Genomic DNA, 27,959 nt, shown 5'->3' on the forward strand with positions numbered 1-27,959 from the left:
TTTTCAGTATCTGCCAACAAACAGTCTGACCAAACTACATTAATTTGTAGTGAATGAAGGTGTATACAACATGTAATTTGGATAAAGTATAAGACACTCCTGAAATTGACAAATTGAAAACAGGTAGACATTATTCCATATAATCAGACCAATTAACCCAATTTTGAAGAAAAAAAATATTCCCAAGACCCTTATCAGGCACGTAGCAACACGGGGGGGGGGGTGCCCCCTTTTTTCCCCAACATTACATATACTTTAAAATGTATACTTTATATACATATACTTTATAATGACTCAAGAGGAGAGTTTTAAATAAAGTCTTTAAAACCTTTCCTAATTTGATACTGCTTAACAATGTTAACCTGTTTACATGGATTATGTCAAATGAAGATTCTGAGTTTGTTGTATGCTTATAAATGCAAATTTTGATAAGAGAAAATAGTTCAATACAGGCATATTGCAGATATACATAGGCCAGTTATAATGTACATTTTATGCATCCTAAAAGAAGATAGCCAACTCTCTGTTCATTATACAATGTTTGTTTTGTTCTGTTTTTGTACCTATAACTGTGACGATTTTGGACATTGTTCTATGTGCTCCACTGTGGGCCCAAATTGGTTGAATAAATATTCTATTCTATTCTTTTCTATACTGTAGGAAATGTTCATTGAAATCCTGGATGTCCCCTTCAAATTTTTGTGATATAAAGAAAATGTAGAATTGTAGGTTTAAAAAATTGGTACTGAAAGAAGTTGGTATTGAAAAAAGTTGGCTTCAACCCCCCCCCCCCCCCCCCGAAATAGGAAACTTCCTTTTTTTTCTTTTTTGCTTGTCAGCTTTTTCAGTTAAGAAACTTTTTTTCTCTGGCTGCCCCCCCCCCCCCCCCCGCCTTTCAAAAACGATGCCACGTGGCTGCTTATTTTGCATGTACAATGTACACAAATCCCATACTTCCACGTTTCCTTTTCATGGAATTAACCCCCCCCCCCCCCATTAATTAAAATGTTTGACTGTGCCCGCACCAAGTTATTGCTTCCTACAAATCTGCTTCCCCAATAAAAGCGCAGGTAGTGTTTCTTACACTTACATTATTGAATTCTTCTTAATTAATAGCCACTTCTTGACAAGTCAGAATGGTATTGGAGGAAAATTTATAAGACTGGAGGAGACATATACTCATTAATTTTATATACAAAATGAATGAAATGATGCAGAATAATTGCTGGATAAATTAAGGATATCAAGCCATTTTATTTAGATGTCTGTATTTTGATTTTAATATAAAAGTGACTGTCATTCCTTTGACTTCAGAGGAAGTGAGGGGGTGGGTGAGTTACAATATTGAGATAATGTTCAGCTTAGCGAGCTATTTAAAAACTTGATCCCAAAAATATTTTTGGAAAAAAATCTGCTTCATTCTTTTTTGTACACAAGTGTGTTCCCATGAATCACAACTCAAAAGCTGGTATGCAGTACAGTCTAAATTTGTCACGTCCAAATCAACTGGACAGACAATGAAAATTTCCAGGTATCAGATGATCAAGATATCAGGGGAAAATAACAGAATGTATGGTTGGGATTTCCAAATCAATTCAACGTATCCATACAGAGAAAACAATCTTCCAAGATATTGAAATTATACTTGTTTTCACAGTGAAATACAGTGTTTTTAATTCAGTAAGAATTTTGGTATGGATTATTTTTTCTTTAACTGAATACAAGTGTTTTTGGACCATCCTGTCCTTTTTTTCATCTACGGTATAACAAATTTAATGTCAACTGCTGACATAAGCATTGAGTTGTCTTTCTTGTCTCCATTTTATGAAATAAAAGAAACATTTTATTGGAACTCATTTAATACTGTTTTACTTTATGCAACAGAACAAAAAGTTTATATATTGTTTGTTTCTGACTACAAGACAGAAAAAAAAAATCATGTTTCAACATTAACTCAATCAGTACAAACAGAACTTCATGCAACATGTCTACCATCTAAACTGTTATACAGGGTAATTGACTAGGAAAAAATAACTGAATCGGTAAATTGATGCTCTCTCTACAAAAATCTTACTACAGTTATGAAAATTCATAAAATGGACAATGTTTTGGTTCATAGAAAAAATCATTTTGGTCTTTATTGATCCCATGGTGATATGAAAGAAATTTTTTGTTACCTTGTTCAATAGTAAAATTTTCATGTCACTACAAAAAAATTATAATGCTTACTGCATAATTTATTTTATTTTGACTATAGATCTTTTAAATAATTTGACAAAATGCATATGATTCAACTAATAGCCCAAGAAAGAAAGAGCAGCTAGATTTTTCTTTCAAAACTTTATTTCCCTTTACCAAACAAAAATCACAAAAACTTTAAATTATTCCTTTTTGTATGTACTATAAAAACTCATTTACCAAGAAGTACATGTATTTGAAATAAACACTCGTACAATGTATCAATATATCTTACACAGTTAAACTAAAAATTATACAGTTGCACCACACAGCATTTATACAAAGCAAGCAATGTACTCTAACAACCAGTACATAGGTGTTAATTGATTTAGTCATACAAAATATTCCATACAGCACTAATAATATTCATATGCAATCAGTGTAAACCACCAGGCTCAATACATAATACAACAGGTAAGTCTTAGAGTAATCAGCACTAATTTCAACATTAAGAGTCAATATTACAAGGATATATATCTTTCACATAAATCAAATCACATAACAGAGCTGAACTTTCTATCAGCCATCCAGCCATTCAGGTAAGTAATTCTTTGGAGTTCCTCAGGTAAACACATGGGCAAGTAAATAAACATCATATTGAAACATCATCAAATAGGACATAAATTGTCCCCAGACAAATAAATGGTAAGTTATTTTTCCTCAGAAAAACACAGGGATAAGTACCAGTAAATTGCCATCTTGAAAATAGGATAGTAGTTGTCCCTCAGACAAATGAACCCCAAAAGTAATTCTCTCTAAGATAAACTGAGGGGTAAGAACCGGTAAATTACCATCACAAAAACAGGTCAGTAATTGTCCATATAAATATAAGAAAGTACTGGTAAATTACCATCATATAAACAGGTCAGTAATTATCTTTCATATAAACAGAGGAGAAAGTACCAGTAAATTACCATCACATAAACAGGTCACTAATTGTCCTTCATATAAACAGAGGATGCACCTGTCTCATGCTCAGCTTTTTTCTGCAGGTTGGACAGAAGCGATGATTGTCGATGGACGCTTTGATGCAGGGCTTACAGAAAACATGGCCACAAACTGTAGCTGCCATTTGTCTCCCACTTTTTATAATCTGTTAAAAAATGATACATGTAATAAGGTCAATTAAGGATACTTATATAAAATGATGATTCCAAAAATCTTCCTTAAATGTTATAACCCTATGGGGTGGTTATGGGTCATTAATTAAACAAATGCATATCAACTTTAAATGAGACTTTGCCAAGTTTGACATTTTTTTTTTTGCCAGCTGGTACTATTTCTTACAATAACCTCCAGTGGAAAAAGATAGGGTCTGCTCCTTTTAGCCACAGGGGCAGGTAAAATATTCTATACTTGATTTTAAGTAAAAAGCCATCTTCAATGGAAATGTTATTAATCTGTTGACAAGAGGCCCATCTGAGCAACTGGGCTTGCTGTTTAATATTCACCAGATCTTCCCCCTTGTAATATCTATCGACTCCCCCCCCCCCCCCCCCCCCCCCCTTCCCCCAGTTCATGATCTTAACAATTTAGAATCTACAGTTTCTACACTACCCTAGTATTCTTTTACATAAGTTTCAACTTTTCTGGCTCAGTGGTTCTTGAGAAGAAGATTTTTTAAGCGAGCTAAAAAAATAAAATGCATAAAAAGTACCTGTTTTTTACTGTCCATACATATGGGGCAGCTAATGTCTTGTACTGGTGACAGAATAGAATCATTTGCACTTGTTGATGGGTTATTCCTAATTTTCAAAAAGAAAATATAACTTTGAAATACATTAACAATGTACATGTACCATGAAACATTTGGAAGAATAACTTTAAGAATGTTCATTTTTTTTTTAAATCTGTAGTATTGAAAATAGTTATTTTATTTTTACTTTGTCAAAACAAACAAACAGTAATAGAAATCAACCAAGTTCTTATGCTCTGGTGAGATAAAAATAAATATTTTATGAAAGAAAGAAAGAGAGAGATAGACATAGCATTGTTGTTGAAAAAACATGTATACTAATAAAATACTTGCATAAGCTTAAAAGTGTGATTATAAAAAGAAATATTAAGTCAAAAAAATCTATTCAAATGTTGAGTCAAGAGTTTTCAAAGTTTTATTTAGAAAGCAGTCACAAATCAGTACTGTAAACCAGCTTTCTATTGTGTGCGATAAATATCTGCAAATTTCGCAATTTTCCTTATCTCGTATTTATTGCTACAAACCATTTATTTTGCCACGTATTTGTAGAAATATTTCCTAGGTTGCAAAATTAATCATTAGAAATTGATTTTAAACAGCCAAAAATTAATCTGACACAAAAAATAGTTGGTTACCAGTATATATAAGAGTGAATATTTAACCTACTCCATTCCCAACATATTCTATTTCCGGATCATAATAAACTTACTCCGTTTCTGGATCATCAAAAGAGAGAGGCAGAGGTAGTGGATGGTAGGAGTTAGAGATCTCTATCACGTCGTTCTCCGATTCGTCCGAGGTCTCACGACGACGCCTCCCTATAGTTCTACGTCTTCTGGACTCTGTTTAAAATAACAGTACACTGTAATAACAAGGCTCATCTCAACAAGAGGCAGAATATAATATAATAACGTCATTACAGTGTTTAATTTATCAATGTTTATCTGGAAAATACTAAAACAAGTCAATGGGTGCATTCACAGTTCTGCCGTTGGTAGACAAAAGTTGCTGTTGGTAAAATTAATTACCATTGGCATGCCACTGATACCAATGTTTTTTGCCAATGGTATATTTTTCTGCAGACTTAGAGTGTGGTTAATGTTGATAAATGATGTCACAGCTAGTTATCAACATGGCAACAAGCTAGAAAGACTTGGATCCCGTATTCACAATGATATAAACGATTTTTCCTCTGAGCCTTTTTAACTCTTTGCCCCTTGCGCTGTCTGTGACGTAATAGTAGCATTACATTTGTTAACTTTTGATGACGTTATCCTTTTCCCCGCAGCGCACTTGCGATTACGTGCTGAAAAGACGTGGTTTTGAGGATGCATTTACACGGTGTATAATTAGCAACTGTTGCCGTATATATAAATAATATTTATACAATCATCTGTAAAATGAATTCAAGTATTTGATGATGATTTAAATGATGATTTAATCCTTTTATTTTGTTTAAATAATTCTTTTATGTGGACTTTTACAGACTTGATATATTATCATAGTTTACAGAAAATTTATTATGAATTTTAAATCTAAATCGAAAAACTTCGTTCAAAATAATTGTTTGAGTTCCATTCAGGGTATCATTTTATGCTCCAGTTAAAATGACAGACAGTGACACCCCCCTTTTTTATTTCTTCAGTCACATGCATTACCATTTTATCGAAACTTGCAAAATCTTTCAATTATTTATATTTCTTCAGTCACATGCATTACCATTTTATCGAAACTTGCAGAATCTTTCAATATTATAAATAAAAATAGAAATGAGGTCTAGTAGAAAAGGATTATCACTTGAGAAAAATTTATAACACGTTTTTAATTTTTTTTTTTTTTTTAGGACAAAAAGGATATGTATAGCATTCAGCACATTAACTTGATTTATTTGTTCGAGAGGGTTTTTTAAATTAATAAATATTGTTTGAATATTGGAATATCGATTAATTTCTGTTGAACTATACTATAGCGCATTGACGATGGAAAACATTTTAATTTTTAAAATACATGTAATAAAATTGAACTGATCACATCTTATTATTAATATTTTGGCTGATATACAGATGAAATACTGCCATAAAACTCGGCATTAAAATAATCAGTCTTAAATTAGCAATATGTATCTAAACCTTGCTAGCCAAGGGTTTCCGATCCAAAATCTACTCTAGTGCATGGTGGAGATGTGAAGCGTATCGGAATCCCTTGGCGTGCGAAGATTGCAGAATCTTTACACCTACAGGTACATGTGGGCTACTAAAAAATCAGCACGTTAAAAAATAAAGAAAAAATTGGGAGATATGGGGCTGTAGGCGAATTTGCAATAAATAAATAAAAGAGAAAAGAAAAACATCGAAAAGAATTTTTACACATTTTTAAAAACAATAGAAGAGTTTACAAACGATTCCAAGAACGTCTCGGACGAAGCGATCAGTACTCGACAATTTCCAGATGTTGTCCTATAAGTATTCCGATTATTTGTGGAGCAAATGAAACAGTACTCTTAAACATGTTTCTATGAAAATGCATTAATTGTAGCTGTATTTATCGAGAAATATAGATCTAAAGTATTTCCACTATTTTTCCAAGGGTTGCCAACAGATTTCTATGACACGATGAACTTTATGAACATGCAGGGTCGATATACACGAAAACATGTCCACTTTAATCAGGAAAATGACGTATTTATATCAATTTATTCAAACTTGCAAAAAAAGTCTATATGATATACAATAAAATTAATCAATTACTCAGGATCGATCTATCAGGAGTAACTGCGTAGTGGATATACAATTTTTTCACTATATACTTTTGTGATTTCCCATGATATTACTATGGTATTAAAAAATACACGTTAATGACAGAAAAAAAAAATTAATTGATTTTGTTTGTAAAGGATATACATTTGATTGTGTTTGTAAAAGATATACAATTCTGACCGAAATAAATGTTCATATAGATCAGACCGGAGAATAAACAGATAATCTCAATAATTTGACTTCGTTCTTTTTTCCGATTATTTATATTCTACTTGTTATTTCCGACTTTACATAGTTTAGTGACAATTTATAGTTTAATTTTCCGACATTTATTGCAGAGTAAATTTAAGGAAATAAAACTGTGACCGAAGACTTTCTTAATTGAAAATTCAAATTATTATCTTTGAACAATACCGGCAAATCATTGACATCAAAAGCTTTATTTTCTTAAAAAAACAAGGATGTGAAATTGAGATCAGTTTCATGTGTGTCGGGCATCACTGACATGATATAGTTCAAGTGTAGCTGATTTTCTTTTTTATTGAATAATTTTTCATAAACTTGGTAGACAAGATCCATACCCCCCCCCCCCCCCCCAAAAAAAATGTCCGAAATGCTAAGCATTCCTGTGGTAAAATGAAATGCTAAATATATATTTTATCATCAGTCCCGGAAATTCTAAATGTAATAATATAATTCCGGGGATGAAATGCGGAAAATGATTTAGATAGCTGTTGGTCAAAGATGTATAGCACCCCCCCCGAAAGAATGAAGTCTTAAGCAATCAGACCACATCGCCGTTCTCTTCTTGAAAGTTTACTTCGTCAATCAAGATTTTTCAAAACTTTAGTTATTATTTTTAAAGTATGCAGTGTTGACATACATGAACCTACAGAGTATATATGTTTTCTTAAACATGTGAAAGTGACTGATAAGTGAATATTTTGAAATAATATACTGACGATATGAACGTACTCGAGGCGGATATATTCCTATAAGGGACTATATACCCACTGATAAAACTAATCAGTAGACATAGGTCTTTTAACGATACCCCCACTGCGAACGAGACCGGGTATACTGTTTTACCCTTGTGTGTTTTTCCGTCTGTTAGCTGTGTGTCTGTCCGTAGCAAAGTTTTTGGTCGCAGTTTTCTCAGCAAGTACGCAGCACTCGTTACAGATGCTTAAAATTTTAGCACATTCGTCACTGTGGCATGCCATATGGTGGTTTCATTTTTGTTCAAATCCGATGTCAACTTCCTATATTACCGTGCGTCTGTCCGTACCAAACATAGATGTAACAATTTTTTATCGTATTTTTAAAGCAACTACTCATCGCAGATTAAAAAAATTATCACAATCTTTGTTGAGACAAGTCATATAGTAGGATTTTTTTGTATATGAATCTGATAACAACTTCATATTTTTTTCGTGCATCTGCCTGTAACTGAACTTGTGTAAATTCACATCAGAGTGGGGCATTATTGGCGAGCATTGGCTCACAGACTTCTTGTTCGTTCTTCCTTTTTAAAAAAAATATAAAACAAGTATTCAGTATACTTTAAAATTTTCCCGAATACACATACCTTGTTTCATGTATACATGTATACGTATATGTTTAGAAATGAAGACACACGATCGAGTAAGTGCGACACTTTTTTATTTTTACAATATCGGAAACGTTGACTTGATAATGAAAACATTTAAATCAATCTCTTTTTCAACATGATATTGTCGTTCCTTAATTCTGTTCCTCTTCATTTGTGTACTATGTGTATTTTTTTATTGCTGTGTAGCATGCGTAAGGTAGGAAAATAATCAGGTTTTACGAATTTGAATTCAAATAGAACAAGAAATAAGACAAAATGAAACTATACATAACATAAGATTAGATGTAAACTGGAACAAACCTATTTTCTACGAACAAACTTCTTTTCTGTACTCTTGAATGAGTATGTATAAACTTAAAAATTCTTTTGTAATTTTATACTTTCCATCTGTTGATTTCTGCACAGGTTTTTATCAAAGACTTACATAAAAAAATCATTCGTCGAATTCGATAAATTCTGAATAAAGGGTCTCATCTCACACAAGATTGAGTGACTTCCACATCACCAAAACAAGTGGATCAAGTGGTGAGCTTATTAAGCGTCAAAAGAAAGACCTTAATTTGTATTGCATTCCAAGTTTCGTCAAATAAATCGAACGATTCGGACATATTGAATTGAGGAAAAATATTATCATTTGCGAAAGATATTAGAATGGAATTACAAAATTTATAATCTAACCATTTATTGCCATACCATCAAAACTTTACGCGTTATGAGAGCAGAAAACGCCAAAAACGAAAAGTGCGTTAAAGTGCGTGATTGCGGGGCAAAGGTATATGCGTTAAAATGCGTGATTGCGGGGCAACGGTATATGCGTTAAAATGCGTGATTGCGGGGATGGGGGTTAACAAATCATTCCAAAATCACATAAAAATCATAACAAACTCACAAATTCATGATTTTGAAGTAAGATATGGACATGATCCATTAAATGGATTATACAAAACTCATAGATATGACAACTAAATAAGTGTGATCCTGATGTGGTTTGTTTCTCGGCTATGAGTCTGCTATGATTTTCTTGCGATTCTGGCATGTGCCATTAACTTCGAAGACAAAGAAATCTGTAAATCAGTATTACCAACGTTTCCATTGGACTCCCATTGGTAACATTTGTAAAATCATTACATTTGTACATGCCAATATCCGTTCAGGGTTTATTGGTACAATTGGTAACATTGTCAAATTATTGCACCAATGGTATATTGAAAGTTGGTACTAATGGTAGAACTATGAACGCAACCAATGACAAGACAAGCCACACAGACAGATATTATGTATTACATAGTACAATTTCCTTACCTGAGTTTCCTGAAATCTGAAATTTGAAAATGTATGTTTCACTATTCACTTTAATTTAAAATGTCAAAAAATATATAAAACAACTTATTATATTAACGGTTCTGTGGCCATGTTATAACCATGTTTTACTGTTTTATTACACAGGTTATGAAACTAACTATTATCAAACTGGCTTTGAAATTGACTATTATTTAACTAGTTTTGAAAAATATACTGGTAAAGTAATTTACTATTTTAACACTGCATGGTTAAGTAACTTACTATAGTAACACTGGTTACATAACTTACTACAATCACTTGTGTTACGTAACTTACAATTATAACACTGGCATCATTTGCACCAGATGGGCTGGTCAGATCAATGAATTCTTCGTCCCCGCTGGTCAGATCAATACAAGAGCTGTTCTGTGTCCCAGAATCTGTCAACAAGTCATGAAAAAAAAAATATTGAACATGACATGTTATAGTGATGAATTAAGTATTTATAAAGTTCTTTGTTTGAGCATGCATCTGAAGAATACTCTTAAATGGTTTCCATAGATTGAAAAACGTTTTGATTACTTCTATACATTTTGTCATTTATATGATATTTGGTTTCTCACTGAAAAAATTAACAAACCATCGTCATTGATGACCAGTGGTTGAGTGGTTTCCCTGTGCCTACTCCGGCTCCGTAAATCCTGATCCCGCCTTCTGTGACGGTGTTCATGATGTCTGTGTGTCCCTCGTTCATGTAACGGTCTCCTGCGCGAGACCTAAAAATAAACAGTCATATCTCAGACAAGAAGAGGCCAGACCATCTTCGCTAGCCCAGGGTTTCTGATCCGCTACTCTCCTCATGAACCCTTGGCATATGGTGAAGTCAAAAGACGAGATTGTTTTTGTCACGTGATCTCGAATCTATCGGTATGCACAGAATGCGTCGACAGAAACAAAGACACGTGTTTAAAAAAAATAAATAAAAGTTTTTTTCAAGAATAGTTAAGAAGCAATAATTGAGTTATGTTTATTTATTATTCATAGTACAAATCTGAAGCTTCAATATAGATTCTTAATCACATATTTAGAAGATATTGGATTACACCATAGCTTTTCATAGAATTGCATGTTATCTTACGGATCGTTGTTTACTTGCGTTTTTCATTCCCGAGATTAAAGAGTCAAGAAGTATTCCGAACGCAAACAACGTCATTTACAAAAAAACAATTGTTGATTTCGACCATCTTCGCTAGCGAAGATGTTGGTCGACCGGGTGTACCGAATCCCAATCAGAACTCGAGAAAAAAACCAACTTCTATTAACACTGTATGCCAAGGGATTATGAGGAGAGTAGCGTATCCGAAACCCTTGGCTAGCGAAGATGAGGCCAGACGTTTATTTTTGTTATTTTCACTTTCAAACATTGAAAATGTTGTCTTCAACGAATGCACCAATTATGTTATCAATTAAATAATTATTAAATGTTGTAAAAAAAAAAATCAGAATGGTCTCAATCTTCTTTACCATTTAGCATGATGAAATATACACGTATGAAAACTCCACACAGGAAATACTCGCAGACTTTCTGTGTGTACTGTTTCAGTCCGTGTAAAGGAATAAATTCTCTACATTATCTGCATAACCATAATGGTCATAATACTGTGTTCAACTATGATAAATCATTTCCTATGGAAATGAACCATAGACATGATAGAGGATACAAAGTATTTGACAGGTCCAGCACAATGTCTTGATTAAGCTATATAGCTATATAAAGCTATATAGCTTTATTAAGCTATTTAAAATAGCTTAATAAAGCTATTTATATGCAGTTTTTAACAAAAAACGTATTTAGTGAGAAATAAACAAAAAGTCGCAAGTATTTGACTATTCATATATGTACTTTGGGCTATCAAAAAAACAACCTAAATCATAGAAAGTTCTAACATTGCTGTTGTTGAATACTTTTAAGCAAAAGATGAATTTCCATTGTTTGGGTAACTGTACTAGGGGAAAGTGTCCCATTGAGTGCGGTGAGGCGTGGATAAGTATGATTGCTTCTCATTGTGTTGAACTGTTACCAATCAATTATCCTGTTGGCTATAACTGACCTCCTTTATCATTTCATTCAAGAAATAACTGTGTGGTTACTCATCAATAGCCCCAAAACTTTAAAAATTTGAGTACAAAGTCTCTCAAGGAGACACAATTTGGTGAGTGATTTTAACATGCATTGTATTCAGAAGAGTTCAAAGTTTAATATTTCCACTGCACCAAGGTGCGACTTTTTGCACATGCTGAAAAAATAAAACATTTGAGAAAAAATTGTGATAAAATAGCTTAATTAAGCTATTCCGAATAGCTTAATAAAGCTATATAGCTAAATCAAGCTATATAGCTTAATCAAGACATTGTGCCGGACCTGTTTGAAGCAGACGTTTACTATTAACACTATGTTAATTCAAAATACTAATTATATTTAAGTAAAAATACTTAAACTTTATCTTAAAGAAGAAAGATTGGATGAAAATTGTAGAATTAAACCTACATGTATGCGAATTCCTCCCAAATCCATGGCACTCTTCTGCTTTTAAATTTTGGAACTCTTGTGTGAAAGAAGATAGAAATCAGTCCTCACTTCCTGTAAATAAATTTTGACAGATGGGACAGTCAAAAATAATCTATACCTACTGAATATAGGATTTTACGTGTTTTTGTTAACACCATCGTGTTTATATATCAAGAATACTTTTGTACAAAGTAACTTTTGAATCTCAAATGACGAAGTTTTGAAGAATGCAGTTGTTTCAGTCGGACGATCATTATATTTTGCATGATGGAGATTTTTCATTGTGGTGCAGTCGACATTCTGGCACTCTTGAAGCCAAAAAAGGTTTTGTTAAAAATAACTTCACTTTTTACGAAATTGTAGCTGTGTAAATCTAATGACTGAAATAATAATGATTCTTCATTTTTTAAAATAAAAATTTGAATGAGCATTTTCCACTATTTATTACAAAGTTGTCATTTTAAAATTTTGCTGTTATGTTTAACTAAAGGTAATTATTTAATTTGTTAAACATGTTGAATGTGTCAAAATAGGTTGTAAGAGATGGTCAAATCACAGTGCATATAAATCTGGAATTAACACGACCAGTGGGTATCATTATTGCTGTACTAGCATATCTCTGCTGATATACATGTACTATACAGTATATCAGTTCAATATGTTTTAATTCTATCATAAACAAATGTCTGTTTTTCTATGCTAAATAATCTCTAACCTTATAAATCTTTACACACAATATTCCCTTCAAATGCTTATGAAATAAATTGCATGGCACATAAAAAACTTAATTGCAAAGTAAAATTGCTTTGTAAAAGTATATTATTTGAATAATATTTAATTACAAAGAGATTTTTTAAACCTATTTATAAGAAAGGGGTTAGACATTTCCAGTTGTGAAATAACTATTTCTGGTCATAACTGGGAATGTTTTTGGCATTGAAAACATGCTTTGCTGTTGTCCCCTCATTATTAGCAGATGAAACAATATCAAACAAATGTAATCTAGGGTCTAATAATATACAATATTGATAATAACAAAAAGGACATTGGAGAATTTTCTCTAAAGCATGAAATTTACCAGATTTCTAAGTAATCTCTGTCAGAGAAGCAGACAATATTATATTTATTTACATTAATATTTGGCAATATTTCCATATCCTTTAAAGGTGTAAGTTATTTCTAGATGTTAACAATTTACAAATAATGAAAAGTGCACATTGAATTTTTTAGAAATGAATTAAAGGTTTATGATATAATTTCATTTAAAATGGTTTATATATAAACACAATATGTGTATTGTAGGTGATGATATTTGTTTGGCTTGGAATCCGGTCTGTATAGGACTTGTCTATGGACTGATTGGGAAGATAAAGATTCATCCAGGTAACCTTGGTAACCCTAAATAATCAAATAAACTTATGATGGTGGTCATCAAATATGAGGCTATTTTTGAGAGGGGAAACACTCTAGAATAATTTATCATACAAAAATATTTTTTTAGCAAAATGTTTTTTGTTCAAGATACATGTATGTGGCTTGACTAGTAGTATTAGCCCCAGATACTACATTTTTTAGTCAGTTGGAACTAGTGCTAGAAATAAAGGATTCTCTCTAAAATTTGCGAAAACTTTTTTATTTAAAAAAAATCCACATAGTTCAATGTTTTACAATGAAAGGTGTAAAAATAAATTTCATGTTATTTATGTAATGAAATATAATGTTTTATATGTTAATATACTAGGAACATGTCTCATATGATGACAGTTATCTTTCTTCTATAACACTAATGTTATCATTTTGGCTTTTACAGAGGATGATTGGAGGTTAATTCTCATAAAACAGAGAACTTCTGTTGGGAGTGTACTAGAGGATCAGGAGATATATAGAGTGAATAAGATTGTGATTGTCCCACTGTCAGATGCAGAACCTCAAGAGCTGGATTTAGATGTTAGTCTATAAATAATATTTACAAGACTATAAAGTATAATTTTTTTTTTTTACTGGAGAAGCAATATGAAAGCATTTTGAATGCATGAACAGATCATTTTGCATGTAACAGCATGTTAAGAATACATGTAATGCAAAAAGAAAAAAAATATACAGGTACTTTGGAATCATTACAATTCTTATGGATAATTTTTATTGATAAAAAAAAATTAAAGGATTCACATGGATGAAATATGGGGAGGGAATCTACATTTCAGTCTGATGATGATTCTGTCATGAATGTAATGATTTTGCAGTGTATTTACTGCTAAGATGAAAATTTGAAAAATAAGAATTTTCAGTGAAAATATATACTGAGTATACATGTATCAGATTCATGAAACATCCACATAATGATTAAATTCCTTATTCATTCAAAATGAAGACGGAAATCAGATAAGTCTTTTATATCAGGAAAATTCCATTTTTTTTTTAGAATTAGTATTCACAGTAGCATGCATAATGCAAAACATTGATGTTCTTCTAAGTAATCTATTTTTCTGCGTAGCTGTGCAGTGTGCATCATTTTGGAATAAGAAAACCAAAAACAATATCTCAGCCATCAGCACAACAGAAACAAATACAGAATGCTTGGAAATCTATAAAATCTGGAATAGACAATGTCAAACCAAGGAAGGTGGGTCAAGAGATCGAGAGAAAGAGAGAGAGAGGAAATCTATAAAATCTAGAGTAAACAATGTCAAACCTAAAAAGAGAGAGAGATAGTGTGTTTTAGTTTGGGATCTATCAGATATAGACAAATAAAACCTTAGAAGAGTAGTTTCATGATAGAGTTACATGTTTATGGTGTTTCATAGACAGTGTTTAAAAAATTAGCAAGAAAAAACAAGTCTGAAGTTATAAATGTTCATGTTTGAAGAACTTCAAAGATATATCAAGATTAAAAGAAAAATTTTGTTAATATGTAAAGGAAAAGTATTAGGTAGACATAAAAAAAAATTTTACTCGATTAGTGCTAGCAGTACAAGGGAAACAATTATAACATCTACAATATCTTCATATATTTAAGTTTTAAGGGCAGATGATACATACCAACAAACTTTTGTCAAAGAATTTGAAAATGACAACTTTATAGGTCATGTTTAAATGAATTAAATGAATAACTTTCACCGCACAATTTTTAATTTTTTATTTAAATTTGCACAAAAATGGAATTTAAAGTGAAAAATATTTGTATAGATTAATAAGGATGGTTTCAGAAGGGCAGACTTTTGAACATCACAGAAGGTTTACAATTTCCTTATATTCTAGAAATTTATTATTTTCATCATTTGCAATGAAATTAGGCCAAAAAATATATACCAATCCAGGCATCCATTTTTTGTTTGTATCATCTGTCTTTAAACGATTAGTATCAAGTCGTTTATTTTATATATTTCAGATTAAATCATTTCTATTTCAGAAAGATATCAAAGACAAAGAAAAGTTTGTTAGGAGAATAACAGAGGTAAATTTAGATTTAGTCAATGAGGTAGAGATGAAATTAAGTTGAATTATATTGGCTTTTGGAAAACATTTTGCATGCACAACACTGTATATTAATTATATGCTATCAGCTCTGTTTTCTTTTCTGTCAGTTAAATTTTGAAACTGATCTTGAAAAGAAAAATACGACATGCAGGTTCTACATTATTTTTCCTTTTTGTGATAACTTCTATGACAAAATATTTTATTGGAATAAAGATGCTGGGAGATTTTCATTTTTACTTGATGGCTTATTGCCCTTGCTGTATCTACCAGGTAGTAATGCCAAAATGGGTAAGACAAAGAATATTGCTCAAAATTAGGCAAAGATATGCACTAGGCTGTCATGTACATAGATTGTTGACTTTTTTCTTTAGTTACTCTTTGGAATACATGTTGCTAGTTATGTTCCCCAAACGAAGTTGGGGAACATATTGTTTTTACTCTGTTTCTTATTATTATTATTCTTATTATTTTTCTTCCTGGGAAAATTTTGTCCGCGAGTGATCTTGTAAACTACACATCCGATCTGGGTGAAACCTTTTTATGGTAAGTAGGCATGTTATGTAGATTTGCGGAATCAAGGTCATTTTGCCCGCACGTGCTTGCAAGAGCGCGCACGTGCAAAACTTAAAATGACCAATATAAAATGGATATAACCGTAACTTTTCTATTTTGTAACGAAATGTTTTGAAACTTATAATGTAAGGATATATTAGTAGTATGCACAAGATAACATGGTCAAAATAGCAAGATCGCACGCGCATGCACGTGTGCTTCGCTCTGATTGGCTGAAACTAAAATCTCAATATCTTTTTTGTTTTTTGATAAAATCATTTGAAATTTTGAACATAGTCATACATTAGGGAGACACACAGCATGTTTTATAAGATTTATCATGAAAGCATGTGCATGCACATGTGCTTGCAAGAGCTCGCACGTGCAACACGAGAAATGTCCAATATAATTGATAGAGATGTAACTATTTAAATTATTGATGAAATGCTTTGAAACTCATATCATAAGTATATATTAGAAGCATAGACAAAATGACATGGTAAAAAAATAAAGATCTCACGCGCATGCACGTGCGCTTCGCTCTGATTGGCCGAAACTAAAGTCTCAATATCTTTCTTGTTTCTTGTCATAATCCTTTGAAATTTGGAACATAGACCTACATTATGAAGATCTAGAGCATGATATATAAGAATTTTCATGAAAGCATGCGCATGCCCGCGTGCTGCAATCTGATTGGCTGAAACTTGAAATGGCTATATCTCCTTTGTTTTTTGACGAAATGCTTTGAAATTTAAAATATAGTCCTGCATTAGGATATCCTACAATATGATATAGAAAAAAAATCATGAAATCACGTGCATGCACGTGCGCTGCAATCTGATTGGCTCAAACTTGAAATGGCTAAAACTCCCTTGTTTTTCAACCAAACAGGATGAGATTTAGAACACAGATAGATAGAAGACACTGCTACAAGAAGGTATGGTCATCATGCACGTGGACGCACGTGCTTGCATTTGGAACGAGTGAAATAAAAATACACTAGAAAGAGTGATTTTTCATACTTTTGGACCGAATGCTTTAATATATTGTATATTTAAATATGTAGATAGTGTAGACAAGATGATATGATCATAACGCACATGCATTAACATGCCCACGACTGCAATGCTAAAATTTGAATATAATTGGTATCCTTCTGAGAAAACGTTGTTAAAGTCAAAAATGCACAGAGTTTGTCTTATTTATTGAAGCTTACAGGGAATATGGCACAAAAAAGGAGTTGGGAGCGTTTGGGGAACATCTGTAACGGTTCCCGTTACAATTAGCACTAGTTTCTTCATTGTGCTGTAGTTTAAGCTCAGGCATTTTGAGTGTAGAATAACTTCAAGATATTACACAGAATATTGTGAAATTAAAATAAACTTACAATTTTTTCAAGTATCATTGTAAATATGGTAATATACATAAGATATACTTGTATTAAGTCTGTGAAGAACTTTGACAGAATATTTATTGTATATTGAAAAACACTTAAATTAATTTCTCTCTCTTAATAAATTAATTTCTGTCTGTTTTTTAATAGGAACTGTTGAAGATGTTTACAGATTCAGACTCCTTCTACTACAGTGAAACCTTTGATCTGACCACCAGTTTGCAGCGACAACACGGAAAGGAGTACCAGTCAAACAAACACCTCCCTCTCTGGCAGCAGGTGGATCCAAGGTTTTTCTGGAACAGGCACATGCTCAGTGATCTGATTAATGTTGAGGGGGATCCAGAGGTGTGTCATTGATATTTTAAATATCGATGTTTTCTATGAAATCATATCCTTAAAAGGGAAATTTAGAGAAATGAATCATATTATCAATTTTGTGATATAAAGAAAAATATTAGGATGAAGGCCAGGCCAACAGTCTAAGACTAATGTATTAAGCAGCTATCAACAATAATTAATAAAAGAGGACAGTCCAGTTGTTTTCCCCATTATTATTACAGATATAAAAAAATATTTGAAATTAAATTTTAAATGGCCTTATATATCTGCCATCAGTTGCAGTACCTATAAACTTATATTATACTTTCATGTAAATTAGTTGAACATACATGCCAACTTTTGAAAATTCCCATGGGGGATTTAGCGCGTGACGACAATTTTCAAAGCTTTAAATTCGCGACATTTTGTCATGAAATTGAATGATTATGAAATTATCTTTTTTTTACATTTATAATATTGATATTATTTATGATCAATACAACTTTTAAGGATTAATTTAACACAAAAAATAATGTTTTTCTTTCCAAGATTTAGATATTTTTGCTAAAATAGGTGCCTCTCTCACTAAAGAAGGGGTATTTTGTTACATATGTAAACAACATTTTTTTCTACCATGACACATAATTTAGTAAAAAATTGAAAAATGTACTTTTAAATCATTTTTTTCAAAGGCAAAAAAAAAAAATATACAAGGTTTTGATACTGTAAAATCCTGTTTCTGGAAAAAATTTGAGATTTTTTTTTATTAAATTTCAATTAATTAAAAATTCTAATAAGATATTAAATTTACAGAAATTTATACCACCTATCCAAAAAAGAATAATTTGTTAAGTCATGCATGCACATACCTAACATATTACTTTAGGGAGAACAGTCCAGTCCAATACGAAAATTCGTAATATTACAAGTTTTCGTAATATAAAACTTATATTAAGATTTTTCGTAATGTAGTTAAATTACGAATACGCGTAATATAGTAGATTGTAAGAAACTATATTACGAGTTTTCGTAATCCAAGACAAATTCAAGCATTGCAAGAATTGAGTGGTGGGTAGCAAAGTATGACGTCAGTAATATATCAGATTCCATGGCTAATGATAGCATGCGGTCAGACTGGTCAGTTACGCCTATCAGAAAGCATGGAAATTCAAGAAGAAAGTATCGCCAGCGATGGGTGAGTGGACAATTTCTTTTATTATTCTTTTATAGGAATTTTCCCACGGATATGACCAATTTTCCAGTAAATTTCAATATTCGCTCAAGCATGTAGCATTGGTCTATATCACCCGAACTCCCTACTTTTCTTCCGAAGTCTACCCTAAAAATCACACCCTCGTTTCATAATTCAACTGTTCGTGCAATTCTTATTAAAATAAACAGAATTTCAAATCTCAGTAAGCGTCGTACAAGTTATCGCCCGTGACATCTCGTATTATACGCCATACTTTGCTACCCGCCACTCGATTTCTTGCAATGCTTGAATTTGTCTTGGATTACGAAAACTCATAATATAGTCTCTTACATCTGCTATATTACGCATATTCGTAATTTAACTACATTACGAAAAATCGTTATATAATTTTTATATTACGATAACTTGTAATATTACGCTTTCTCGTAATCTTACGTTTTTTCGTAAAATTACGAATTTTCGTATTGGACTGGACTGGAGAAGGGAGGGAAAAGAAATTCTAATTGACATACACTTGATTGTTTCATCTTAATTTTTTTCAGAATATTTTAACGGGCAAACTTTACAATATTTTTCATTATAGGTAGATAAAATCAGCAGCTATGCTTTGTAGTTTTCTACTTTCGTTTTCAAAAAACGATCTCTTTGGATTCCGATTTTATGGTTTGATTAGTATTTTATTGTCTTTAATTTATGTTTTTAATAAAATGACTAACTGTTATCAGGTTAATCTATGTCTTTCATCTTGCATACCCCTTAAAACTGACAAGATAATCCCCTAATTGCCCCAAGCTATAAGCTACTCGTACCTGGACAACTCCGTGCGTTCAAGCGTGAAATGATTTCCTGTGGCTATAGGCCTAATTTACACCTGGTTAAATAAACAATGAAACTTATCTGTGTGCATTGAATAAACAAGTCTGACATTGTTATCCCGACTGTCAAAATTCAGTGGTAGGGAAACTTTTAAAATCGAAAATTTTGGTGATCTTTTTTCAAATCGGGAAATAAGGCAACTTTTTCTTTCCCGATCGGGAAGGCGGGATGAAAGGGCAAAATCGGGAGAATCCCGCCTAAATCGGGAAAGTTGGCATGTATGGTTGAATCTGATTGGTCGAGAAACATTTGTTAAAAAACACTATTACCCACTGAATAATGAAGCCACGCCCTCCAGTGTAGCAACAGTCAACAGTGCTTGACGACGGGTGATATTCCAAAAAATAGCGACTGCGCAGAACTTATGCGGGCACCTTTCACTGTTATATGTATTTGTATAAAACATTCATGCATGCAGTATAATATAATAAATACTGCATGTAGTTGAGTGTAACATTGAAAATTTTCACCCCTCGAAAACCAATGTCAACCTCGGCTGCGCCTTAGTTAACAATGGTCTTCTTGCGGTGAAAATTTTCAATGTTACACTCAACTACATGCAATATTTATATTATATTGTATTAGTGGAATACTATTTAGTGAGGCATATAAATTCAGCAATTTATCTTAAAAAATTGAACATATTTTTAAGTGATTTTACATAATGTACAATGTTAAGAAAGTTAGTTTTACCAAAGAAATAGCATTGAGTTAAAGTAATATCAAATTTTATTTATCTCAACACCCACCCTAAAATTGAATCCACATTAAAATCCTACTTATGCAATATTTCCTGTCTGACAGGTAGAGAAGCTGTACACCCACTGGATCGTCCCAGTAATCCAGGGCTACGTACAGATGGAGAACTGTGTCCTGGATTTTACCCCGTCCTCCACTTCCTCTCTAGATCTCAGTCCAGATTACGGAAACTCCAAACATCTGGACCCGCTGGAATATCAACTCGGAATTATCTCCAGGAGGAGCATACATAGGGCCGGTCAGTATTTTATTTGGAAGAATTTCTTGTTATATTTCAAAAAATTAATGAAATTTTACAATGAACAAACAAAACAGAACAACAACAAAAAAAGCAAAAACAATGAAAAAGAAACCAAATAATGAAAAAAAAAATCAACAAGTAAATAAATTAATTAAAAAAATCCATTTATAAATGATATATTTAGTCCTGATTATTTTCCTTAAAAAAACGTTTTAAAAAATATGAAAATCATGAAATTCTAAAGGCAATCAGTACCTTTATTTTATGAAATTAATCTATAAGTAGGCTAGATCAGAAAGTATGATGAGAGTCAAAAGACACTTGAATCAGATTTTGGATAAATTTCTGAAAAATTCAAAATATTTCAAAAATACTTATGCCACTTTGTAAAGCGTGATGAATATGCACTTGTGTGCACTTTGAAGAAGCAAAGTAATCTGGTGTAGAGTTATTAGATAATGTGAATTTATTGTAGGTACAAGAACGAAGATGAGGGGGTTGGATGAAACAGGAGCATGTGCTAATTATGTGGAAACAGAACAGGTTTTTATCCAATTTATGAATCTAATATTTGACAAGATCATTTTACTGTTCTATAACTTTTAAATCCAAACCCTTAAAGCATTTACTATCAGCACACTCTGCAGGTTGGAACATTCTTTTTAAAATATATTTCTTAAATCTTTCATTTAAAAATAATGCATCTTCAATGAGTTGCTTTCTGAAATTCATATCCTTTCTGTAAAGAAGTAGAGAAAATTATGCCTTTATGTGCTTTTATGTTTGATGCTATTTCCTCACTCTAATTTTACTGAATTAATTTTTATCAGTCATATTGATTATTATAATGAACATACTGAAAAAGGTCTATACCAAGGACTAGAACAAGGATCGAGTCAAAACAAGAGGCCAGTTCAGTGGCAGATCAAGGAAATTCATAACAGAGGGGGAGGGGGAGACAGAGTGGTTTGGGGCTGCATTTAAGCCCATTCGTGGGTTGTGGATAAAGCCCTGGTTGGGGTCTGGGGGCTTTAAATTACCACAAATAAGAGGTGTTTCCCCTTGAATTTAGGAAAGGAGTTGTGACCTTGTGTTAGAATACACATGGTCACAAATTAATATTTCAGAATACACATGTATCTCGAACCGTACACATCTGTACTATAACACAAGTGAAAAAAGTAAAGGACTTATATGTTATCATTTTATCAATTTCTGTACTTACTGTAAGTCGTTTTAATTCCACTGTGTTAAAATTTCTCAAAAAGTACTGATCGCGATGGTTTTAATTTCACACTGCAAGATATTTATTGAGCATTATATAAGCATTAAAACGTTTAAAAAAACAAATGGTAACAATTAATGATGGTTTAAATTTCACAGAAAAATGATGAATCGCGAACATAGTGAAATTAAAACCATCATGATTATTTGCTAATCTACAGTAACTGGACTTAACAGAAACAAAATGAAAAAAAAATACAAAGGGGGGGGGGGGGGGTTCACGCCCGGCATGCAGGCACTGGATCTGCCTTTGCAGTTTTTCCTAAAGCTGACTTGGGTCACAACTTCTCAACAAATAAATATGTAGCTAAATGGAAAAACTTTTTGCAGCTAATAATTTTAAGTTTATGGTTTCAATGATTTTAATCTACAGTATGTTAAGGCTTAGGATAGCTTTTTAGGTCACCTGAGTAAACTCAGGTGACCTATTGCTATCTGTTTTCGTATGTCGTCATGCGTCGTTCGTCGTGTGTTAACATTTGAACATTTTCAGTTTCTTCTCTGCAACCACTCAACCAATTTCCACCAAATTTTACATAAAGCATCTATGGGTAAAGGGGGAAAAAATTATGAATTTCATGGTCCCTGCCCCCTTGGGGCCTGAGGGGTGGGGCCAAAACCATTAAAGTTAGTGCAATCTTTAAAAATCTTCTTCTTTACTCCTGGACATCAAGCAGTCAAACTGTTAGCATGAATGTAATGACCATTGAGTCCTCTACCAAAATTGTGAAATTCATGGCCCCAGGGTCAGGGGTTCTAGTGCTAGGGCGGGGCTCTATTGATTATATAGTGAAAATGCATTATTTCTTTAAAAATCTTCTTCTCTGCTCCTGGATATTACATAAACTAACTAAATACATAGTTATGATGAGGAAGAATGCCTTTTGCAAAATTATGAATTTTATGCCCCAGGGTCAGGGGTTCTAGTGCTAGGGTGGGGCTCTATTGATTATATAGTGAAAATGCATTATTTCTTTAAAAATCTTCTTCTCTGCTCCTGTATATTAAATAAACTAACCAAGTACATATTTATGATGAGGAAGAACGCCTTTTCCAAAATTGTGAATTTTATGGCCCCAGGGTCAGGGGTTCTGGTGTTAGGGTGGGGCTCTATTGATTATATAGTGAAAATGCAGAATTTGTTTGAAAATTTTCTTCTCTGCTGCTTGGTATTCAACAAACTAACTACGTATATAGTTATGATGAGCAAGAATGCTTCTTCCAAAATTGTGAATTTTTATGGCCCAAGGGTCAGGGGTTCTTGTGTTAGGGCGGGGCTCTATTGATTATATAGTGAAAATACATTATTTCTTTAAAAATCTTTTTCTCTGTTCCTGGGTATTAAATAAACTAACTAAGTACATACATGTAGTTTTGATGTGGAAGAAAACCTTTCTGAATTTTATGACCCCAGGGTCAGGGGTTCTTTTGTTAGGGCAGGGCTCTATTGGTTATATAGAGAAAATGCAGAAATTGTTTGAAAATCTTCTTCTCTGCTCCTGGGTATTAAGCAGATGAACTACCTTTATAGCTTTGATGAGCAAGGGCCATTCTTCCTGAATTATGAATTTCAACGCCCCTGGATCAGGGGTACCATAGAGGGGGGGAGGCTCTACTTATATACTGAAAATGAATTAACTGATTGAAATCTTTTCCTTTGTATCAATCAAATATTTTTGATAAGCAAGGGTGCCTTTTCCAAAATTGTGAAATGTGTGGACCAAGGGTCAGGGGTTCATGTGTGGTAGAGGCACTATACTGATTATTGCTGGTTATTACTGATTAGTCGAAATGCATTTTTTTGTTCCCCTACTCTGTCTATGGGTATTAAGTAACCAAACTAAACATGTGTTTAGTTATGATTAGCAATGGTGCGTCTTTCAAAATTGTGAATGCCATGACATCTAGTTTAAAACATGAACCAGAGTCGATCGTTGTCAAGTTGTTGCATGATGCTCAGGTGACCTATAAGGCCCATGGGCCTCTTGTTTTGGTTTTGCACAAGCTTCATATTTTTGTGTAAAACTTTCAATCCCAATTTATGGTTAACCCTAGACTTGTGGATCAAAGTTTAAATGAATATGAATTTAAAGGTAAAGGTTTTACAAAGAAATATGCAAATTTATATACATACATTACGTGTATATGAGCAACAAGGCTAGAATTTAAAAGCTGACAACAATAATTGAAAATATAGACCTCTGAGTTGATTGTTACAGTAGTTTCTTCAAATTTTAAGCAACAAATAAGCTAATAAGATTTCTTTATATGTTAATTGTAGAAGAGAGAGGTAGATCAGATGTGCCTAGTTGTCTTTTAATAACTTTTGTTTTGTTAAGTTACAGATGAATAAAAAAAAAGAATGTGTTACAAATTTTTTGCATAGGTTCACTGTTGTCAGATATTAAAATGTCAAAATTTACTTTTAAATGCAAGTGAAAGTAGTGATGTACACATCTTGCTACAAGGAGAAATGACACTCATGCCCTTAAACAGAAATAAAAACACTTCGCTAAAGAGTTTGAATGCCCAATGATCAGAATAAAACTGTATACATAAATCAGAACGGCAATCTGCCCTCTAATCAGAATGATAAACTGAATATTCAGAATGACAGTCTGTCCACTAATCAGAATGAAACTGTACACAAATCAGAATCAGAATGAAAAACTGCTCATGAACCAGAATGAACTCTGCCCACTAACCAGAATGACAATTTGCCCCACTAATCAGAAATTCAGAATGACAATCTGCCCATTAACTAGAATGACGCTCTGCCCACTAATCAGAATGACAATCTGCCCACTATTGTAGATTCCTTAATTTTCGCAAGTACTAATTATCGCAAAAGGACTCTTCATCGTCAAATGGCCAGAATAAAATTTCATGAATGGACGGTTAATCAACATATTTTACATAGATTGCAGCACCAAAAAAATAAAAATAAGGATTGCTGTTGTTATCCTGTGATACTAAAAAACACCTGTTGATGCTGTTACAGCAGATTAACTTGCACTATAAACAAATTTGTCACCTGAAAAAAACCAGAAATATTCATTTTGCATTTGTTGTTGTTGTTGTTGTAACTTGAGTATTTTGTTGTCAAATTATTTTTAAAAAAAACAGGATAAAATAACTGTTAGATAACTGTGGATTGTTTTTCATTTCTGTATTTGCAAGGATTGGTAAAGCCATAGGCAATGTAGTAGATTTATGAAGGATTTAGATTGCAGTGATGTATGTAATATGACACAAAGAGTTCTTGCTTATCCTTAAAACTAAAGTAGGTGTGAACTAAGACGGAACGGAAAGGCTACACATAATTAATCAATAAAGGCTAAATATAATTAATCAATATGTATTTGTTTCACTGTTTCACACAAGCTGTTTCTTAGAAATTTTAATTTAGGTGTTAAGATTTTTTTCAACTTCTTTCAAGAAAAATATTGATTGAATGCTAGTTTTCATTAATTTTTAGTCTTTTACTAATATGAGGGTTGATCCAAAAGTAATGTCACAACTTCAATAAAATCGCTATCCGTCGACGTAAAACAACAAAATTATAAATGATGAAAGCTACTTTTATTTCAAATCAGACCTCAAAATTTCAATTGAACATGATTTATACTTTTCAAAATATCGGATTATATACAATGTACGATTATGGTAGTCGCCGCAGCTAAATAACGTAATATGACGGATACGTGCCGTCATACATTTAAACGCTTCCCTTCGTTTCATTAAAAAATATTTGAGATTTGATATCCACGAACACGTTCACAAATTTTACTTTCTTACTATTAGTACCCATCGTACACTCACTCATTTCATAATTAATTCTGTCAAAATTCATTTAACAGTAGTAAAAGGCCAACTTAAAATTTCACATATCACTCTATCTGTCTGTCGTTTTGACAACGTCACGCACCATTGAACATTTCCTTCCGCCCTCCCAATTCTTTCGATTTTCTTGTCCTCAGCTGTGCATTTAATGACCCATAACCCACCGAAAATCGCTGAACCTTCTTAACAGGTCTCTTATTTACATCTTTTCCTCCGAAAGTCTGGCGAATCAACGTAAATGTCTCTACTGGCGATTTCTCCATTTTAAAGCAAAAATGCATTACAGTTTGTTTTGGCTGTTTTGTCCATTTTAACATTTCCTTTTTTCAATGCACCAGAATAAATCAATGATGTTTTTCATAAAAAATAGCAGTGATGTCATATAATTTTCAATTTAAGACTAGAAAATGATGTAAATTTTTGTCTTTTGTAGTATTTTCAATTTAGGCGCTTTTAAAAGATGCTTTTTAAGTGTTTGTTTTTTCTATACTTAAAAAGTACACTTTAATTTGTGACGTTCGGTTTTGATGCGGCGACACCCCCTATCTTATATGTTTTAAACATCTATAAAATAAATTCAGTTAAACATTATTGAATGAAAAATTAAAAGTTTAATTAAATTTATATTTGTGCATCTTTTGGTATATAATATTTGATAATATGACGCCAAATATAAAAGATATGGACACTGTGACATTACTTTTGGATCAACCCTCATATATTATTGCTTTAAAAAAATTAACAACATTCATAAAATTTCCACAAAATAATACATTGATAATGTTTATTTCAAGCCCAAGTAAATGTACATTATTCTGTAAACAATAAACCAGAAATAAAATTCATTGCTAAAAATCGTTAGAAATTCTGAAATGAGAAAAATAACTGTCCCAATTAAATGATGTATAGGTGTAATTCTCTTGAAATAACACAACTTGACGTCAGAGAATAAAAAAAATCTAACCCATTTTTGTTAAAATTATTATGAAAAAAATCTAATTTTAGGGGTAATTTGTTTTTTAGCCTTTTTTAGTATCAAAACTGGCCTAATTACCATATTTCATTCCATAATGGACTTGAAAACAAATGTATTGAAATCTGATTTTTTTTTCTGCAGGGAAAATTTAGTATCTTCATATAACAATAATCTATTAATAAGATATCTTATGTTCAATTTGACCAATTGCTCTTTTTGTCTTGATATTGAATAAAGTTGAAATACGTACTTATATACATTTTTTTTCCATTTATTTTGCAATAAAAGCAGCAATGATCTTTTACAGATTTCTTTTATATTAATAAGTGAAATAAATTAATGCTTATATGTAGGATGATAAATACAATTTTTCAAATATTTTTTTTTAACAGATTATAAGGTTTTCCCACCATGTTGTATCCTTCCTCCAAATTCGTGGATCCATCCCCGTGTTTTGGAGTCAATCAGGGTACAAGTACAGACCCCCTCCACGGCTCACAAAAGGTAAGGGGTCAATTCATCAAAACTTAAAACCTTAATCGGCAGTCAACCTGGTTCAATCACCAGTTGCCTGAGATCCATTTGTAGCTTAGTTTGTAGAGCACCTGACAAGCGATGTCTCATTTTCTCCTCTCCTCCGGTTACATTTGATGTTATGTCATACTCTGGAAGTGACAGGTGAAAGACCTGCCAGAGATGAGTCTGGGTTGGTGTCTTTTAGCGCAAAGACCTTTAAGGAGGAAAATGGCAGTCAGTGGCATTTGATTGCCGGTGGCCAGATACTGTAAAATCTTATATTTTTGTGGGGGCAAATTTCTTGGGAGAAAAAATATTGATATGTGGGTCCCAGGATTTGATTTCATGGCCGGAAA

At 32.3% G+C, this 27,959-nt stretch overlaps 2 protein-coding genes across 2 annotated transcripts; one reads left to right on the forward strand and one right to left on the reverse strand.

The window, feature by feature from the left end:
• Nucleotides 1-1,847: 1,847 nt before the first annotated feature.
• On the reverse strand, nucleotides 1,848-12,261 carry LOC134230285 (E3 ubiquitin-protein ligase RNF4-like). The gene is made up of 7 exons (XM_062712056.1): nucleotides 12,132-12,261; nucleotides 10,224-10,359; nucleotides 9,920-10,023; nucleotides 9,605-9,620; nucleotides 4,644-4,776; nucleotides 3,896-3,983; nucleotides 1,848-3,331 (listed from the first exon to the last, which is right to left on the reverse strand). The coding sequence occupies exons 1-7, from the start codon at nucleotides 12,156-12,158 to the stop codon at nucleotides 3,182-3,184; spliced, it is 654 nt and encodes a 217-aa protein (XP_062568040.1). The 5' UTR covers nucleotides 12,159-12,261; the 3' UTR covers nucleotides 1,848-3,181.
• Nucleotides 12,262-12,343: 82 nt separating this feature from the next.
• On the forward strand, nucleotides 12,344-27,626 carry LOC134230239 (phosphatidylinositide phosphatase SAC2-like). Its single transcript, XM_062712009.1, has 10 exons — nucleotides 12,344-12,476; nucleotides 12,686-12,739; nucleotides 13,455-13,535; nucleotides 13,963-14,099; nucleotides 14,647-14,775; nucleotides 15,562-15,606; nucleotides 17,725-17,922; nucleotides 20,789-20,981; nucleotides 21,460-21,527; nucleotides 27,480-27,626. Exons 1-10 carry the CDS (start codon nucleotides 12,380-12,382, stop codon nucleotides 27,624-27,626), a joined length of 1,149 nt encoding a protein of 382 aa, XP_062567993.1. The 5' UTR covers nucleotides 12,344-12,379.
• Nucleotides 27,627-27,959: the final 333 nt, after the last annotated feature.

This window comes from Saccostrea cucullata, unplaced genomic scaffold (genome assembly GCF_032062105.1).
Source record: "Saccostrea cucullata isolate Sc308-1 unplaced genomic scaffold, CSIRO_AGI_Scuc_v1 ctg4222, whole genome shotgun sequence".
NCBI lineage: Eukaryota > Metazoa > Mollusca > Bivalvia > Ostreida > Ostreidae > Saccostrea > Saccostrea cuccullata.